The 19875-nt window shown below is 44.1% G+C and overlaps 2 protein-coding genes and 1 long non-coding RNA gene across 3 annotated transcripts; 1 reads left to right on the forward strand and 2 right to left on the reverse strand.

The window, feature by feature from the left end:
- Positions 1 to 627: 627 nt before the first annotated feature.
- On the reverse strand, positions 628 to 1196 carry LOC6543665. Its single transcript, XM_001972927.3, has one exon. The coding sequence runs from the start codon at positions 1116 to 1118 to the stop codon at positions 807 to 809; it is 312 nt and encodes a 103-aa protein (XP_001972963.1). The 5' UTR covers positions 1119 to 1196; the 3' UTR covers positions 628 to 806.
- A 510-nt stretch (positions 1197 to 1706) lies between these two features.
- On the reverse strand, positions 1707 to 19783 carry LOC113563893. Its single transcript, XR_003407672.1, has 2 exons — positions 19563 to 19783; positions 1707 to 1928 (listed from the first exon to the last, which is right to left on the reverse strand). It is a non-coding gene; the product is annotated as an uncharacterized LOC113563893 (long non-coding RNA).
- Positions 12378 to 13199, forward strand: LOC6543666. Its single transcript, XM_001972928.3, has one exon. The coding sequence runs from the start codon at positions 12494 to 12496 to the stop codon at positions 13148 to 13150; it is 657 nt and encodes a 218-aa protein (XP_001972964.1). The 5' UTR covers positions 12378 to 12493; the 3' UTR covers positions 13151 to 13199.
- Positions 19784 to 19875: the final 92 nt, after the last annotated feature.

The following is a 19875-nucleotide window of genomic DNA, read 5'->3' on the forward strand; positions in this document are numbered from 1 at the left end:
CTGCACTCGCCTAACTGCACTGCAGTGCAGTCTCAAAGTCCTGGAGTCTTCGAGTCCTGGAGTCCTGGAGTCCAAGGACTCGTCCCGCTGCCCGGAGTTGCAACTGCCGACTCCCGACTCCTTGCCACTCGGCAGACAAGTGCTACTTACGGCTATTTTATGCTGGAAAATGTCCTTTGGAGCTTATCAGCGTTTAACATCGGACAGAAGTCAGCCCAAAAATAATGGGCACAAAAAGCGAGCTGCAGGTAAAATGCACGTCTGCGGAACGAAGCGAAACGAAACGAAATAAAATCATGTGACACTTTGTGGTTAATAATGCCCGGTTACACATGTACATACTCATATAAACCCGTACTCGTACTCGTACATACATGAGGTACGAGGCACTGGCTCCCATTGTCTCGCCGGCGCACAAACCCCGAAAAAGCAGGACAGCTCACACAACCAATTGGTTTTGGGGGTGGCGGTGATTTAAATGCAAATTTATCGCCGTGCAGCTGTAAAAAGGGAGCCAAAAAATCATAAACGACCCCACAAAATATAAATAAATGGACACACACGCAAAACGCAACCAAAAAAAAAAAAAAGAAGGGAAAAAAAAGCAGCAAAAATGAGGATGTAATAATAATATTTACAAAATGTCTGTTTGCGCGACTTCTGACGAGCGAACATTTTAATTTTTCGCATTTGCATTTACATTTTGATTAAACGATTTGCATATTGGCGCGCAACCAGCGCCCATTTAGTGCCCAACTGATTAATTTATTGAAAGCAATTCGGGATTAATCCGATCACTACTACAGCTACCCCCTGTACAGGTGGAACAGGTATCGAGTGCGTTTCGAGGCACGACTATGTACGCAATACTGCCGCCAAATCAGTCCAATGGCCACCCAGGCGTAGTACACTATCAGGGTCAGCATCAGAATCAGGGCCCCGGTGCAGCCGTAGACCAATAGGACCCGCTCCCAGGACAAGTCCATCTGGTAGATCCTTTTCCGCACCTGGTGCAGTACGAGGCAGTAGCCCAGCGAGAACAGCGACACGTAGAAGTAGATCGAGTAGTAGAAGTGCGCCAGGCGGCTCAGCAGCCAATTTGTGTGGTCCAGACTCATGGTTTCGGATGCAAGTACTCGAAATAAATAAAATATAGATTTTTGGAGCACAGCTCTCCTCGAACCGATGATCTGGAAGTTGACAACAGGGCAACTGGGTTGGAAATAGTATATCTCGCAGAGTGTCTTTAGAATAGCCATCATTTTTGATACACATGTTACATGCATCATTTTATGATGCAGTACATAGCTTCTGATGCATACACAACAAATTGTATTCAAATTTAATGTAACGAAGATCGCATACACCTACTTTTGCTCGAATCGATTGGTTAAATGTAAATGCCCAATGTAGTAGCTCAAAGCAAAAAAGTCAGTACACAATTCGAAAGTATTATAGTTATTATAGTATATAATATATTTATTGTAAAATGTAGAGGGTATGCATGTGTTCGGCCCCTGCTGTGCACTCAAATCCATCCTGTTGTTCCCCCTTTTTCTAAACCTTGCTGCGCTAACCAAATGCGAAATTTCGCACAAAGGCCGCACTCTCTGCTCATCGTTAGTCATTCCCATGCTCCCCGCTCTGCGGAGTGGAATTGTTGTTTAAGTTTGCCATTTTTCAACAACTCATCAATCTGTTCGATCCGCTATGCCATAGTTCGCCTGCCAGTCTCAGTTCCAGCTCTCCATTCCTCCCTTCCTCCGCCCGTTCGTCCTTCGTCCTGCGTCCTGCGTCCTGCGTCCTGCGTCCTTCGTCCTGCTGCCGGTTAACGTTTCTAACTTATGCGAGGCACGCACTCTCACCGCAAATGCAGCAGCATCAGTCTTCGTCTGCAGGACGAACACATACACCGATGGCCCCTTACACTGTAAAAAAGTTATTGAATAAATATTATTAACATATGTATATTTATTTAGAATTTAGAAACAAAATCCTAATGGCATTTTATGCAACATAATACGAGTATTTATCGTACATAATATCGTACATAAATGTGTTATAAATCGAAATATAGAACAGAATTATAATACTTAATGTAGTAATTTCGCGTTTTAAGATGCAGACATAAGTTTTGTTTTTGTTTCCATATTTTTTATTGCACATACACAACAGGAAAGGAGAACCACTTTCTCGCAGTGCATGAACAAATATGGCTGGCTGATTTGAAGCGAAAGCAGCCGCTGATGGGCCTCGAACTGGCAGGAAAATCCAAACCGCCTGTCGCCAATGACGCTAAACTTTTTTATTATGTATTTGGCGCTTTTATTATTCATCTATCATCGCTGTTATAGTTTAATAGAAAGTTTAAAAGTCATCATCGTGGCATCGGCATTGCCAATGACTTGCCAAACACCCCGTGCGCCATATGCCCGCCTCCACTCCGAAACTTCAGTTTCCGGAACATTTCTCCGACTCCAGACTCCAACTCGTCCATTTTCCCCACATGATGCTGGCCAAAAGGCATTTGGCGGGTCCTGGCCTTCAGCCAGCCCAGAAGGCCGATAAACAATTAAATTTATGCAGCGAACGTTTCATTAGCATTCGAGGACTCCGCGCGGAGCGGCAATACTTGTTTAGTTTGGCAGTTCTTTTGGGCCGAGCCGTTAGTGTTAATTAACTTGGCGCAAATTCAAGTGGCCAAAACAAGCGAAATGGGTATCCGCTTGCACTTTGAACTCCCTGGCAACATGGCGTGTTGGCATATACTTGTGCATACATATCTGATATGTTTTGGGAGATATGTATAGATGGCTCAGTGTCGCAAATTTAATAAAACTGCAACTGGCCATTAGACGTTAATAGGACCATGGGCTACGCATGCAAAAAGCCGGCAGAACCAGAACCACAAAGTGCTTCTAATAAATTTTGCAGCAGCAACTACAACAAGTGTTTAAATTTATCGCTTCTGCGATTTACTCCCCGTACGACCCTCGCCCCCCCTCCACCGCCAGTTGCCCTCGGACTGTATAAACAATATTTTATATGAGCCAAGAGCTCGGGGTCCGCTCGTCCAAACTCGCTTAACCATTGCACTGCCCGTTGGCGCTAACTAAACGATGCCGAACATCGATTCCAGCGCTTTGGGCGTAGTCGAACTGCTGACACCCTGTCTGTTGAAAACAGATCTTATGAAAAAATAAGTTAAATACCTTTGAAAAGCCTAGAAAGAGCTGTGAAATTGTCGCACTTCATAAAAATATTTCCATAAAATATGTACTTGTCCATATTACCAGAACATATTACATTTTGTTTAGGTACCCAGTAGGTTAAGGATTTAAAATCATTAGAATCAGCAAGAACTACTGAAATTGTGAGGCTCGCGGACAGCTGCCGGATTACAGGGTATGGAAACCACGAAGAGCAATTATGATATCGGGCATGATTTTGTGGGCAATTGGCTTTAATGGCTACCAGGGTAGTCGAAGCCAAGTGCTGTCGCCAACAGCAACAGCCAGCATCAGGCCTTGTGTGTTCCGGCCATCCATTCCCGCTCCTTGCAAACACCAACCGCTGGTCTATATGTACGTGCGAAATTTATTTAAATGCTGCCAAAAGGCAACAGCAACAGCAGGATCTGGGCTCAGACTGTGCAGGATACGGAACTGAAGCTGGAACTGGAACTGATGAGACCGGAGACCGCCGGAGCTGGACTCCCAAGCAGGGGAGTCTCTCGCTTGTCCTCCGTCCTCGGTGGCTGTGCGTTATTAGCGGCGAACTGGGTCCTTGCCAGCAAGTTGGGCCTAGATTCGCCTCAGATGCCTATCGGGAACAGGAGGTGTACGGAGAGAAAATCGCAGCAGAAGAAGCCATTCATTTCGTGTCCTTCGTGGCTGCAGATTTCCTGACTCTGGCTTAGGTAAATCTCATTTTGAGCCATGAAATAATTAATGCATAATTAAAATTTCATTAAATGCTATGTATAATATGCATTTCCGGTATTTTACGAAGCTATTTGTACTGCTCCTTTTTCAATAGAACAATTTGTAAATAAAAAACCCAGGTGTTAAGTTGGGCACTAAAGCTCCCCTACAAAATAAATACTTTTTGCAGACCACTGGGGCTTACCTATTTTCCTCTGTGTATACTCGAAGGACACCCATGTGGCCAGCAACCCCTCGATTTCCCATGTCCTGTCGCTGCTCCTGATTTTTTCCTTTTTGTTGGCGGCTGCAATTTATTTTTATATTGCCTTACATGATAATCGTTTGCATTAAAAATCGGCCGGCGTTGTCTGGCCGTCTGGCAGTTGCCTTTGCCAAAATGTCCTTGTTTGTATTTATTTATTATTCAAAGTGTTATCGCTGACAGAGCAGTGGTGGCGGTGGAGTGGTGTGGGCGGATTCGAGTCCGGATCCGGAGGCATGGCAGCCGAAAACCCAAAGGATTAGTTATGATAAATGTGTTTTATAAGCGTGGCACACACACCGTGGAATGGGGTATGCCGAGCGAACTGAAAAGGCAAACACAACACAACCAAAGCGGGTCGTGTCCCATTTTAATGCACAGATAATGAGTTCCTTTGTTGGCAATATGTCAAATCGCTAGGCCAATATTTCAGACCCGAAAGGATTCGGTCTGGGATTCGGTCTGGGATTGGGATTGGGATTGGGATCGGGACACATTGTGCCGTTTGCCATTTACCATTTACCATTTGCCGTTTGCCGTTTAGCATTCCGCCTTTACCATTTTGGCGTTTTGTGTATGCGCGTTGAGTCGTGTTAATTGCGAGCCGGCTTATGCCAACTACTGGATGAGATTATTTGGGCAAGATTATATAAATCAGTGGCATCAATTCCGATCAGATACGCAGGACAAGCCGCAACGGAAACGGAGGGCTGATAAATGTGAGTGCGGCGATACTTGAGAGGAGAAATCAATTAAAAACGCTTCAACTGCTCTGCCGGCCATTTTCTCCTTGCTGCGGTTGCCACTCCTTCGGTTGCCATAAGGACGACTGGTCTGCCCAGGATAGGCATATCGAAATAATCGATGCACATGCCACATTAACGTTCTGATTGCGGTTGAAGTTCTCTAAATTAATTCACCACTTTTACGCACGATGATTGATTGCTCATCTGTCTATATAACCTCAGAGTTGTGCACACGATAACTATTTAAAGTTTTATGGGCTGTACAAACGGGAAATTATTAGAACTTCCGAAAACCACCAAAGTTTTCTTTGTATTGCTTACTTCTCTTAACCGATTGGTTCTCATGCAAAAACCTATAATATTATTTTTGCTTTTAACTACGTGTTATTGCTAAAAGTAATTAATATAAACATTCGATTTTTTCTAGTCACCATTGTGTTTTTCTATTGTTCTCGCTTAGGCAACAACACCTAATAAGTAAGTGTGTAGAATACAGGTAACTTCTTATGCCAGAAACTAGTGCTGATTCGATTATGGCTGGATCCGCTTTTGTTGCGATTCAACTGCCGAGATGGGAAAAATGCAATTATGTAAGTCGGCAAGCGCAATCGATTAACGCTGGCATTGATGTAGCTGCTCCAGCTGCATCCTTCGTCCTTGCTCCATCATTATTGTCCCACTCCCACTCCGAGGATATATCCCCGATTGTTTCTGTGACTTTCTATGGCAACCGGTTGCTGCGCATGAGTAAATGGGATTGTGATTGCGATTGTGATGGCGATTGTGTTTATCAAGATGTAGGCGCTTATAAATTCGATTACATTACATGCCACTCCCACTCGCACAACCTTTCACGTAGCTGCTCTTCTCGTGGTAATTCCATTTTAATCGCGTGCCCCGAACGCGTGACTTGCGATGTGCCGGGGCTAATAAATATTTCACTTAGTCCACGATTTCACACGCCTACTTTTTTCTCACTGGGCCACCTGTGAGTGAATTGTAACAAAACGTTTTCCCCATTTTTCCCGCCTGCTCGCACATTGTCAGCGCTTTGTGCTCTAAATGTGTGGAAAGGTGGGCGTGGCCGTAGTCCGGAATCCGCAGTCCGCAGTCTGTAGTCCGCCGTCTGTAGTCCGCAGTCCGTAGTCCGTATTCCCAACTCCCAACTCCCGGGTGCCGAAGTGCCAGGCTGCCAGGGTGCCAGGGTGCCAAGTGCTGCCGGCGGCGTCTCTCAAAATGAGTTGACACTTTGCATGTCAGTGTAATTTTGAAATATTAATCATATGGCATGTGCAGCTCTGGTGACGATGACTGCCGCCGAGCGGCAATGTTTGCTTGGCATGGCATGAGCATGAGCTCGGTGAATCGGGGGATTGGGGATCGGAAGATCGGGGGAATGGAGCTGGAAAAGGCGCTGGATCCGTTGGATGATGATGAGGCCGAAACTATTGTTTCTGCTCCATATTACGTTACGGCACACACCAACTCATGGCCCGACCAGAACCATAACAAAGGAGAGCACTGGCTGCATAATCAAATAGAAACGTTCGAGCCAAGTGCACTGGGAGAAATCAATTGCACTTTATATAATAGAATTTTAATCTTATTGCTCAATTAACGCTATTGTTATTAAATGACTGAGGCTCATCAACTGTTAAGCTGATATAAAGCTGATACTGAATGTTATTCTATTACACAGAAATGTTTCCTGATTTGTTCCCCTTTAAATGTCGGAAATTTCCCGAAGGTCAGCCCAATTTCTTGCAGTGCACTGCCCTGCCTCGTAGAGGTGGCATAAAGCAATTAGTGTTGCATTTTATGGCCTTTAATGTGGTAATGGTTTCGGGTAATTAACAATTATGTCTAACTACAAATGCGACACGTTGCCGATTGCGTGCGTTGGCTGCCTGGTTTCGTCCTTTTCGTCCTGCCCCTGCCCCTGCCCCTGCCCTGATGTCCTCGCTCGTCAGCCCACAATCTCAATCCTCCTGCAACTTCCCTCTGCGGGTTATTACAAATTTTGCATATTTCAAGTGGCTACCAAAACTTGCATCCACCCAGCTACGAAGAGCAACTTCATTTCCATTTTCCAGCTGCAAAGGAGCAGCTGAACAAAGCAAATTAGCCATGGCTGTGAGAAGTAACTAAGTGGTTTGCTTATTGTTAGTTCGTTTGCCATATTAAAATTTCAGAAATTGCCGAGCTGCATACTTTTAATGGCCAGGAGCTACGGTATCCCAGGGATCCCTCCAGATTAATTACCCATGCAAAATTTTGCACCAGCGGATGAGAGTGAATTGGATCGGAGGGCGTAAGTCCTGGCCAGGATCCGGCTCCGAGTCCGGCTCCTAGTCCGGGTCCAAACATCCCAAATGGCATGCCCGGCGACCTAATGAGCCAAACTGCATCGAGCATAATAATGCACATTGTGTGTGGACTTCCAGCTTTATGAGTGCCGAATGATTTATAGTTCCATTTGGGCTTTGTTCTCCTGCTTTAAATTCGATATGAAAACGCACTTTGCGTGCCAGGAAAGTCAAGGTAGGAATATCCCTATTGCAAGGAGTGCAGGACCATGTTGAAATATAAGATGGTTGCTTTTTTGGCACGGCATAAACTACTTATATATAAACTACTTTGAGGAAGTACTCTCTCCTTTTAATAATGCTATATCTTCTCGATAAACGAAACTTTAGTTTATTCCAATTTTGTCGACTCATCTGGTTTAGAAAATAAATGGTTTATTATAAAACAAAATAGGTAATAAATTAATTAGTGACAAAATGATAAGTATCGATTTTAAAAAGTAGGAAGTGAACGGTCCATACCCACGGCAAATTTACAAACATTTAAATACGGGAGATTAAGACCCAGACAATGGCGAAAATATCCACCAACAGATTTATTTAAGCCACTGCTAAGTTAACGTCCTACCGCTGCAAATTTCATTTTAAGCGACTGCAAACGCTCTTTTGGCCATAATTAAAATGCCCCAACATAATGAGCCCACCGCCCCCGACTGGCCAAAACCCCTGCCAAAAGCAGAATACCCCAATCCGCAGGGATGTGGGCAATGTTGGGGTCCCAGGCCCACTGCAAAAGTCTATTAACGTACATGAAACTGTTAATTTCGCTGATGCAATTTCGGCTCAATTTATTGTGCACCCACAAAACACAATAAAAAAAAGTGAATGGGGCGAGCAAACGAGGAAAACGAGCCGAAATTGAAAAGGCAAAGTACATAACAACAAGCTGGCGGCCGACGCACAGCCCCCAAATGCCAATCCCAGGCGCGAAAATCAATATAAATATGCTCGGCACATGGTCATGGAGCCACCACGCCCCGCTTCTGCCCCAAAGTCCCTCCTTATCCCTATATCCCTGCCTCCGCAGAGTGTCTCCTCCGCTCCCCGAACATGACAATTTATGTGCATTTTGTATGCAGGCGGCTAAATAGACAAGGCTAGGCGACGTCCATACTCGCGTTGGCAGCTACACTCGAATAAATAAATACAAAATGATGCATTTCGCATTTAAAATGGCCTAAGTGAAAGCATTTTAAGTTTACGGGTTTGCTGTATTGGTTGTGTTCGTGAAATCGCCATCATGATGGAGCTCCGGATCTATCATGCAGTGATTTCTCGCAGTGTATGCGCACGCCGCTGGCTGGAGGGACGCAACATAATACAATGCCTGTGCCAAGGACACCGAGGAGCAAACACTGGCGTGCTCGTATATGCAACCCCAAACCCGTGAAAGTCCGCTCGCACGTAACGATAAAACTTGAAAATGCTGTTAGCTACGAAAATTTGCTGTTCAACTTTTTCGCCGGAGTCCGGGAGTAGGCCTAATTTGACGGTCGCCCATCGGACTCGCGCCAAAGCCCCCCGGAAAAGCCCCCTTTTTCCACACACACCCACACCCACACGGCAAGCGGAAATGCACGCACCATTGCATCAGTATCTGTGCGCATGCAATTGCAAATTTATGCACTGCGCTGTAAACAAGGCAAACATTTCCGCCGCCGAGTGTGCGAGTGCGAAATTCGAATGCGTCGCACAATTGTGAATTATTTACAGCATACTTTGGGCGAGTGGCGCGGTGACTTTGACTCGATTCGTTTCGATTCGATTGGATACCATGTGAGTCTGGTCAGCGACAAACCTAATTACAGTAGCTGGCGCCCAAACCATGTCGATGGGGGCTACGGCCTAAGGACGCAGGACGCAGGACGCAGGACGCAGGACTACGAACGTGGCTGCCTTTGTGGACTCGTTTAGCCGCGCAAATTGCTGTCCATTCAGTTAGCTTTTTAGAGTCCTTTGCCGCACGCACACCTCTGTGCGAATCGAACAGCCGGGCCACATAACTTTCGATCCCACCGCCAACTGACTTTTCAGCTCCGGCTGAAAATGCTACTGCTCCTTTTCCCCATTTCCCCTTTTTCCAGTGACCACTGTCAAGTGGACAACGTCCTGAGGCCAAAAAAGTGGCTAAAAACTGCCTGCTGCAAAATATTGTGCAATGCGCTGCCAAATAACAAAACAAAACGAGATAGAATGCTATAGTCGAGTTCCCTATAGACTATCAGATACCCGTTACTCAGCTAGTGAATGTGAAAACGATAAACACGTAAAAAAATACAACAAAACTTACATTTTTCAAACTTGTGGTAAAAAGTAAAGTAAAAAGTTGTTCGGCAAATCGATAGAAGTTTACAAGACTAGGAAAAGAGTGAAAACATACTACTGCCTGTTACATACTTTTCAACGAATCTAGTATACCCTTGTACTCTACGAGTAACGGGTATAATGAGAGTTGCCAGAAACTAGTGATGCCAACAGGCAGCATGCAACTCTGAACAGATTTGACAGGAAACGGATGAAAAGATAAGAGTTAAACTCTGAAATAAAGTTGTTCTTCTACCATTTGTCACTATATACCCTTACAACTGAATTTAAGCTTTATGCTTAAGGTTGCCCATCTTATCCGAACACAAAAGGCACTTCCATCAACCTGTTTCGTTACTGAGCAGAGATATGGAGCATTTTTCAAACTTTGAATAAATTTTGGATACAAGTCAAAATGGCAGCACTAGTAAGAACATCAAGTAATACGTCGAATACGTAATATGTGGGGTATTTTCCTGACTAGATAATTAGTACAAAGATAAAATACGTCTTATCTTCAAAATTAATTCTTTATGAAAATAAAAAGGTCATTTTTAATTATGTTACCTATTTGAAGTGTGTTGTTGAAGTTCTCTTTTCTTTTAAAATAAAATAAAATATTGAATACGTATTAAACTCTTTTCTGCACCATATAATATTACTTCTGTGCGGTGAACCTGGCAAAATAGCCATTCATACCCCGGCTTATCCCTTTTTGGCGGAGATCGAGTGTAAACAGCAACAACGAAAAACCCTTAACGGCAAATGTCGAACCTCGACCCTCGACTGTCGAACGTTGGATGTTGGTAGTTGGCGGTTGGTGGCTGGTGGCTGGTAGTTGCTGGTTTGGGCCTGCTTTTCGACGGGCCCAAATGCGTTTGTCTGTCGCTGGGTCTGCGCCTGTTTTATTTTACTTTTGCATATTTTTTGGCGTGTTTCAACTATACTGCGGCGCTGTCTCTACATTTTTCAAGTTGTCTGCGTTTGACGTGCACGGATGGGCGCTCCACTGCGTCGGTGGCGGTCGAAAGGGGGGCGAAGGGAGTGGCAGAACGGCAAGGACGGCGGCGGTTGGCGTAGTTACAGTTTTGCCCATCGAATGCTTTTCCCCGCGCTCCTTGGTGCGGTTGTGGTTCGTTGCTTGGTTATCGCCAGCGCCACTACTCACACAGCCGAAGACCACTGCCTGAACCACTACGAGTGCAGCGGCAACTGCAGATGCACTCAGAAAAAGTAGTAGTAGTGAAGTAAATTGCAGCAAATTTAAAAAGTTTTTTTCGGAAGGTGGTTTTTCTTTAAAAAATACCTTTTTAAGATATTTATCTCTTTTTAATCTTTGATTAATTTTTTATCATTACTAGAATATAATATTTAATAACCCACACAAATGTAATACTTTTTTTTCTTGCCTTTAATTTGAGATTTACTTGTGAAAGGTACCTTAATGTACCAACAATTATAAAAGTATTTGCAGACTTTTACCATGAATATATCTCACAGTCGAATGTTGATTGTTTTAACAAGATAACCCTTTATTTTCGCAAGTGCACACCAGCAGAAGCAGCAACAACTACTTGGGTGCTGTCGGTGAGCCTGTTTTTTAGTGCCTTCCGTAACCATTAAATTTTACGTTTTTATTAGCGCGCAGACACACACACACACACACACACACACGCCGAGGCGGAAGAGGCCGAGAGTTGGCAGATAGGCCGTCCCCACCCACCGAACTTTTCCTCCCACTACCACCCACTCCGCCAACCATTTTTGAATATTTCCGTTTTGGCTGGCAGTTTTCGGTTTTCGGCTTGTCTACAAAATGCAGTTTTGCATGCACTTTGGCCTCGGCGCAAAAAGTCAACCGAAAAGAGACAATAATAAGTGCACAGCACAAAGAACGAACCGAAGAAGGGAAAGAACAGCACAAAAGGTACAAAAAGTAGAGCCAAGAACATGAAAACTGAAAATTGCATTGCGCTCAGAAGTATGCTATGCTTTTTTCGCTTGCCTTATCAACGTCTCAAATCGGTTAGGGTTGATAGCAGAGGGGGGCAGGGCGGCAGCGGGGTACTGGCAAAAGTTAGTCCAGATAGCGAAATGTTGTCGCCCAACAGGACCTGGTTATTTTACGTGTTTTAGTTGCCTGCAGCTGAGAAAAAAGTAGAATACAATGCAGCCCAACACTTTAAAGCAGTTCGAGTTGCAGTCGTGGGCGGTTCCATTCGAGTTGTGGCCACTGAAAGTGGTTGCATGTTTCCTCTTCTACATGAGTGAAGTCGGATACTGCTCAAACCTTTGCAGACACCACCAATAAAGCTCAATCCCTTCTGGCCAAACAAGTTCGAACCAGCCTCGTCGAGCCCGCAACTTGTTTGGCATCCACAGCATTTGGTTGCAGGGTGAACTGGCTGAAGACACTCTTATACTCTTGAGTAAAACTCAGTTTCAACCTATTTTAATGGCTAAGCAAAATCAGAGCAATTTAGCAATACAGAAAAGTGGGTTATTAGAAACTAAATGTATATCATTTTGTAAAATGCGTCGCTCCTAAAAAATATATTAATGTATTTTTAGCCCAGAAGACCAAAGTTTTAGTTCATCAACTTTGTTTAATAGTTATTTATTTAATAACAAAATATTGAGGACTTCGCAATATAGTAGACAACCTTTTTCTGATCTAACAACAGCCTAAAGGCACATAAAAGCCTGGTTAATGGCTAAAATCGGCCTTTGTTTCGCATTACTCCGAACTAAGTAGACTAATTGTATGGTTCAACCTTTCGGAACATAAGCACCAAAATTAACCGAAACGAAAATTCAGACCCAGTCGGATTCATCCGCTTCCAGCCAGGAGCCTAACGCCGCAAGAAATAGCAAAGGACACAGGACACGATGGAGCTGTGGCATAAGCTGAGAGTCCAGTTTCATGACTTCTTCCACGTGAACTACCCGTACATAGCGCTCTACAGCGGACTGGGCGTGGCAGTAACAGCCTACTTGCACTACCAGTGGAGCGTCCACCACTACGACCTGATGTACTGGAAGCGTTTGGCGGAGGTCTTCTCGCAGGACATCGACTGCTTCCAGATGGCCATACTGCTGTTGATCTTCGCGATTAACGCCGTTTTTGTGTTCATTATCCTGAGCGTCTATCTGCGCCCGGTGCTCGACAATGGCGGGGAGATGTCCTTGCTGGAGATTAAGGATCGCTATGCCCGGTTCATTCTGCTCCGCCTGATAGCCCGCCTCGATCGCATACAGTCGAAGGTCTCCGCGAAGCGGAAGAGCCTCACCTTCCAGCACTATGTCAGGGCACACACGAACATGGTGAAGGCGGTGGCCGTGTTCCGCAAGGATGCCCGCAAGCTAATCCTGCCCAACGAGAGCGAGATCCTGATGCCCATCGAGGATATCTACGGGGTGGCCGATGACGAGGAGCGACTTCTCCGGCGATCGGGCTACTACAAACTGATCATCGACACCACCGACGAGACGGTTAAGGCTCTCTTCAACGCCAAGTTGGAGGAGATCCTGTTCCCAATCAGCTAGCTGGCTCGGTACCGATTGAAACTATGAGTAAACTGCAGTCCACCACTAATTGCCTTTATCTACTCTGCCAACCGGAGCTCCGAGAGCCCCTTCTTAAAGCCGTTTTATTGTTTCAATTGTTTGGCTTGCCAGCTTTTTATGGCCGCATTGTGCTCCGAGCCAACAATAACAGGCCAGTCGGAGACTGTCAGCCGTCCCCAACCCCCAATAACAATAATGGCTAAAGAAACAGCAGCAGAAACAGAAACAGAAGCAGAAGCAGAAGCAGAAGCAGTTGCAGAACCAGACCAGAACTAGAAACAAAACTCCAACCAGGAACAAAAACTAAACTAAAATGCCAGCCCATGTCTGCACAGCTCAAAACAATATCTAATGTTGTCTACTGCAAAATATTTTGCAAGCGTCTTTTTGTATTGCACAATTTTTGTGTCCTTCAGGCCTTTGTGCGTCTACTTTTCTTTAAAATTAGCTAAAAGGTTGTGTAAATTTAAGTCAAAGTAGGATAGCAGTGAAAGAAAAGTGTGGCAGGGGACAAAGCTTTCTTGGAATGCATCCTAGATACGAAAAGAAAAAGGACAATTACGAAATAAACGGGGCAATACCTAACTAAATTACATTTTTGGATGTTATGAAGTGATTAGTGATTTAAACAAGAGCGAAAGATATTTTGATATAAACATGCAAAAATTCGGAATCTGGAATCTGCATATCCGTTTTCTTGCATTTCGTCTTCATACGGACAAGCGAACGGACAGATAAACGGACGGATACTTTTCAATAAATCTATGAGTAGCGGCTTTAAAAATTTTGTTGAATATTTTCCCTTCTTCCAAATATGTTATTATATTTAGAGTTTGCATCGAACTCTTCTGTTAAATATTCACATATTTATTAGGTTACACAAAGCAGTAAATTTTAAACTACCTTGTCAATTATGAAGTATAATTATCGTGAGGTTTATGTATCTTATGTCTTGCCATTCAAATCTCACAGATACCCATTCAAAACTCCCATCCTTCCACGGGCTTCATTTCGATTTTTGCAGCGGCATTTCCTAGTTAAGGACTTCAAAGCAGTGAACGCTTCGCTGCGCGCCAAAAAGTAGGCAACGAAAGCCTTGGAATGAAAAGCGGAAAAAACACGCACTTTTAACTTCATTTTTGGCAGCTAATGCGCGAATGGCCAAAAAGTGACAGCCTAATTTCGGTTAATGTGCCGTGTCCTTTGCTTCTGGCCATAAATCCGCGCAGCACGTGTGTGCTGGTGCTGGTTGGCCGAAATGTGGCAAACTGCATTACTTCATTCACAATGTGGAATTCTTTCCCCATTTTTTCTCTTTTCTCTTCTTTTTTTTGATGGTGGTGGGTGGGTGTTGGGTGGGTGGCCCACCTCCAGGCGAAAAAGACATTAAGTAGATTATGGTCTGATTGCATATTTGCGGATATGCGCGCCATAAACACGTTCAGACGTGCTGCAACCGCAACATCGGCGAACGGTGGAAAACACGGCAGCGCAACAGCCGAAAGCCAACGCGAAAAAACTCGCCTGGCAGTAACAAAACAAAAATTCAAAGAAAAAACCAAAAAAAAAACTCAACAAGAGCATTAAGAGCGGGGACCAAAGAGAAAAGAATCGCGAACAAAACATGAAAACGTACGCGCATCTAACCGCAGACTAAATGACGCCTCGCCACGCCGCCCGCCTTGTAAAGCAACCGCAGCCGCCTCCACCGCGCTACACAGGGCAAAAATGTGTGCACTTACTGCACTTCGAATAAAATTTGGCTCCAACGTTCGAGAGAAACGAGATACTTCTGCTTTCTTTAGATCCTTGAAGCAAGATGCAAAAAACTTGTTTCCTAACTCGAAGCTAATATACTAACTAACTCGAAGATACATAACTTAAGTTAACAAAATATGCAACACCCATTTGGGGCATCTTTCTTATATCGCAGGTGGAAATATGCTGATTTTGCTGCCACTTTTAAAATACTTTTTAACAAGTATTTACTACCACTAGCCAGCGCTCTGGAAATTCGCCTGTCCAGCAAAGTTAGGGCCTTCATCGATATTATTTGTGAAATATTGTTATTAATCTGCATGGAAAGGACATTTCTCGCCGTGAGCTTCAGCTCCTGCTTTTGGCTGCGCGGAAAGGAACAACAAAGCAACAAAGGCAGCCCAGCGTCTACTTTCGTGGCTGTATTTGTGTCTGCCGGAAGCAGAGAAATTTTGCGAAAACACATGTAGCCTCCCCGTGGGTCCGAATTGTCTTTGTGTGTGTGTCGTAAGCCCAAATAGCAGCTATTACTTTATCGCCGAGGCAGCACCGCAAAATGGCTGTCTATTGCAGCTAAATGCTGCCAGCGGCTTTGCTTTGCATGTGTGGGTGGGTGGGTGGTTGAGTGGGAGTGGGTGTGAGTGGGTGGGCTGTTAATTCGCTCAGGTGGAAAGAGAAACGACCCGCAAGCAATAAACAAATAATCATAAATAATGTTGCCTTTTTAACATCGACTCTAAATTAGCTATTAATTGCACCGCCGTCACCACTAATTCCCCGCCCGCATTGTGGGTCAGCCCCCACGAAAAACCCACACCACCCACACCACCCACAGCACCCACACCACCCACTTTTCTGGGTGGCTTGGGGGTCATGCCAATCACAGCTGGTTCAATTAGGCTTACGCCTTTGTATGCTAATGCTGAGCCATATTTGCATACTGCCATTCCGCATTTTGCCAAAGTGCGAACCATGGGTTGGATTCGGCTGTGGATCGCAATAAGATAGTTCTCTATATTACATATTTATTGTTATTAGCTTGAAACGAGAATCAATATGTGTATGTTTTGCTAAAGGGAACTCATAAATGCTTTTGGTCGAGGGCTGCATATGCAATCAAATTTAAAATGTACACCCAACATATTGGGAAATCAATAAGTAATGCGACGCAGACGGCTCATCAAAGCCAATTTTAATTAAGAGCCGCAAACTAAACCATAAGGGCGCCTAGTACGGGCAAAACTAAGCAAATATTAAAGCCATCCAGGACGGGGGAGCGCCACTTTAAGGATCTGCGCCCACTGTGCCTGGCGAGGGGCACTTTAAATTTGATTTGATATGATTGCCATGCAGCGGATAATTTCACAGCATGAGTTACCGGGTGGGTGGGGATGGGGCTTAGCATATGCACACGGACTTCAATCAGCTATGTAAAATCTATGTAAAATATTTATATTGCACTGATGCATCCTGGGGGAGCCGAGTCGATCTGGCTGCGTGCGTAGCCGTAATCAGGAGCACGGCATGGCCTCAAGGATCTCGAGGAGTGGCTGCTCGGAATTTGCATAAACATTGCAGATACATGCCGGCCAGAACGGAACCAAGCAGATGAGATGCATTCCGCCCCGCACCGCCCCGCCCCGCCCCTCTTGCACGCCACTTGTTATGACATTTTGATTATTTATTTAGACAAAAGAGTTGCCCAGCTACAGTTCGGTTCGGTTAGGTGCTCGTTATATGGATACGGATCAGACTTCGGACTGCGCCAGAATGGCCAACGCAAATAGTTTGTTTTGGAAGAAAACCCCTGGAATTATTATCAAATAAATGAGTGCTCGAGTAAACACAGAAGGCCGGACGAAGCCGACTCAGAAAACTCTCAAGTGTTCTATTGCTGTTTGGCAGCAGGCAAACTGATAGCTCATGTGCTTATGTCCTTATGGCAAATCCATGGCTGGCAACTTTGTCTGGAGCCGCCTTTGAGTTGGCCATGGCCAAGAAGCGGCTGGCCGCAAATGCAGCATAAGTAAATGTTGGCAAATAAATATGCATGGCCGAATGGAGATACCCGAACATGGCACACGATGCTCCCTGCATTTTTCATGGCTCTCGGTGCGTTTCTCCATATTTATTGGGCAGCCCAATTGCGGCCAGCATAAATCACTTAAAATTTGTGCCAAACAAATACGGCAAAAGCCAGAGGATGCTGGAATTTCATGGCAAAAGTCAGAGGCAAAAATGCTTACGCAAGCTAAACAAGTTTAAATATTTATGCAAATCAACTGCAAGTGAAACATTTTTAAACTTTAATAGCCATAACTGCCTTAAATGGTCGTAGCAGACCGTTTCAAATTGGAGGAAACTTTAAATAATTGAGGCTATCAAGAGTACCAAAAATTGTCCAAAATGGCCAGCAATTTGTGGGTAATAGTGTGCAGAATGCATTAGCAGGTGCATAAGGTGAACTTTAATCAAGCTAGATTAAGTTTGTGCCCCTGGAGGCAGTGTGATTTATTAAGAAATGAAGTCGTTCATTAAATCAAACTTGACAAAAAACTACACCATTCTGTTTGGTGATTAAGAGCAGCCATGTCTTAGCAACTAACTAATAAATCCAGGCAAGATAAGGGATTTAAGGACTAAGGACCAAAATTTGTGCATATAGCAGGAGGAAACTGAAGTCGGAGTAGTAAAATTATAAGAAAATAAAAACGAACTTAAATGAAGCCAGGCAAATGTGTTCCCCAATCCGCCGGAAAATCCTCCAGACACAAGAGTTTGATTTAAAAAGTAGTTTATGTGTGCAGAATAAAACGTGGATTAAAACCCCCGATCCCAGTTTGGGTAGTCAAATGACAGAGGGCCTCGAGGCGCATATGCAAAATGAAAACTTTGCTGCTGCCGCAGGCCACTCAGCCAACTGCAGATCCGAGACCAATGTGTCGTATGCGCAACGTAGAACTTGGCCAGCCGTAAATGGATGCATCTTGGCAGCAGCCGTGAGTGCCACTGCCACTGCCACACGAGCACAGACACGCCGGGGGAAGCGAGGGGGAGAGGGAGATGGAGAAACGCTCAAACAAAACATGATAACAATTAAAACTTTGTACACTTGGCGTATTTACATTATTCATTTTGGTGTTGGATTCTCTTGTCACATTTCGTGCCACTTCTCCTGCGCTCATTTTTTACGCTGCTCCTTTTGTTGCAAGCCACATTCATCTGCAGACATTCAACATGCATCCATGTGTCCACGAATCCGGGGCACACAGTGATGGGCAAGCATAAGTTTTATTAGCTCCACAGAACTCGCAAATTACATAAACAGCATTAGTAAGAGCAAAGCACATATCGATGCAAGCAAAATGCAAATTAATTGGCTCAGTTACTTGACGTTTTAAAATATTTACCTATTGTTTGGTGCAATAAATAAACACTCCCTAAGGAAACCAGTTAGTAATAGTATAGTGTCATGTGTGAGAAGTGAAAATGTTTTATAAAAACCAAATTCGCAGCATGCCAGCAACTTTGAATGGGTAGTTGCCTCCTTTTGGCCACTTGAATGATGCCAAGCCATCAAGAAAATGTGCTGGAAAAAATGAAGTGGACGGCAAAGGGGAAATTGAGACAGAGACAGGACGTTAAGCACTTAATGACATTTTAAAATAAATGTTAAATTTATGACAAAACGTAATTACCGCCCAGAACGAGGCTCGAACGAGGCAGTACAGCTACAGGTTCGCGCCGCATGAAATATGAAACCATAATTACTTTAATTAAGCAAATATTTTGTGCCCGCAATTCTTTTCATTATTCGGCGGGTGGGGGAGGGGGAGGTGCTTCGCGGAGGGGCGCGGGGCTTTGATTGAGAGTATTTATTAAATGGCTATTATTGTTCGCACATCGCGCGGCGCACGGCAATAAATTGATGCATTTTAATTATCGCTTAAAAGGCCGACATTCCCTGAATGCGTCCACTTCGCTGACACATCGAGTTTAAGGACCAATCGACGGGCAGGGAATGCGAGTCTGACAACCTTTTGAACTCCAGAAAAGCAAGCAACGGAATATTTTCCATCAATCGAATGCTGAACAAGCCTTTTCCTCAAGTTCCAGCCACTTAAAATTGCCAAAGTGCTGAATTATCGTTTAAACGTCAATTTTTCCGCCTCAACTCTTTATCTGAATGCTTATACAATAGTATTTGATTTTGGGAATCATGTAATATATAGCTTAAAAATTAATTTGTAGCTGAGCTTATAACTGAACCCAAAAATAAATAGATTAGATAGACTTCCCTACTTCTACGTTCGTTTGATCAAAAGGAATTTGTAGCACAAGAAATATAAAATAGCAGCTGCTGAGATAATATAACTATATAAATGTACATCATCCAAAGTTTCTAGAGAAGATTAGGTGATAAGATGCCCAGATGCACTTGTCGTCGGCTTCGCTTCAAAGAAACCACTGATGGTTGGGAAATCACAAGCGCGATATTCAATTAATTTTATTTGTAACGTGATCAATTGTCGCGTCTATTATAACAGCGAATTGGGTATAAAAGTGGTATTTGTTGTGCAAATATCTGAAACAATACAGCAAACGCGAACAGGAGATTCCTGGATTCACTTACTTTTTAGTTACTCCGAGGCTCTTCGATTTGGTTCGAGAAATGGAAGATTAATAACAGTATGACAACGGCTGCAACAACAAAAACGTTCACTGCAATTATTAATGGCTTGCTTTTCGCGTACGTCATCATCTTGCAATTTTTCTTTGGACAGAGCCGACTACTGGCGGAAAACTATGCGCGTTGTTCCGTTTCGAGATCACGAGACTGAATGATCGAGCCGCAAGAGTCGAGCACAGAAAAGTGCACTCGGCATCGAATTTCACAATTTTCCAATATTGGGTGCCGAGAGAGATAAGAGAAACTCTTCCAGTTC

This window comes from Drosophila erecta, unplaced genomic scaffold, assembly GCF_003286155.1.
Source record: "Drosophila erecta strain 14021-0224.00,06,07 unplaced genomic scaffold, DereRS2 tig00000021-arrow-pilon, whole genome shotgun sequence".
Classification (NCBI taxonomy): Eukaryota; Metazoa; Arthropoda; class Insecta; order Diptera; family Drosophilidae; genus Drosophila; species Drosophila erecta.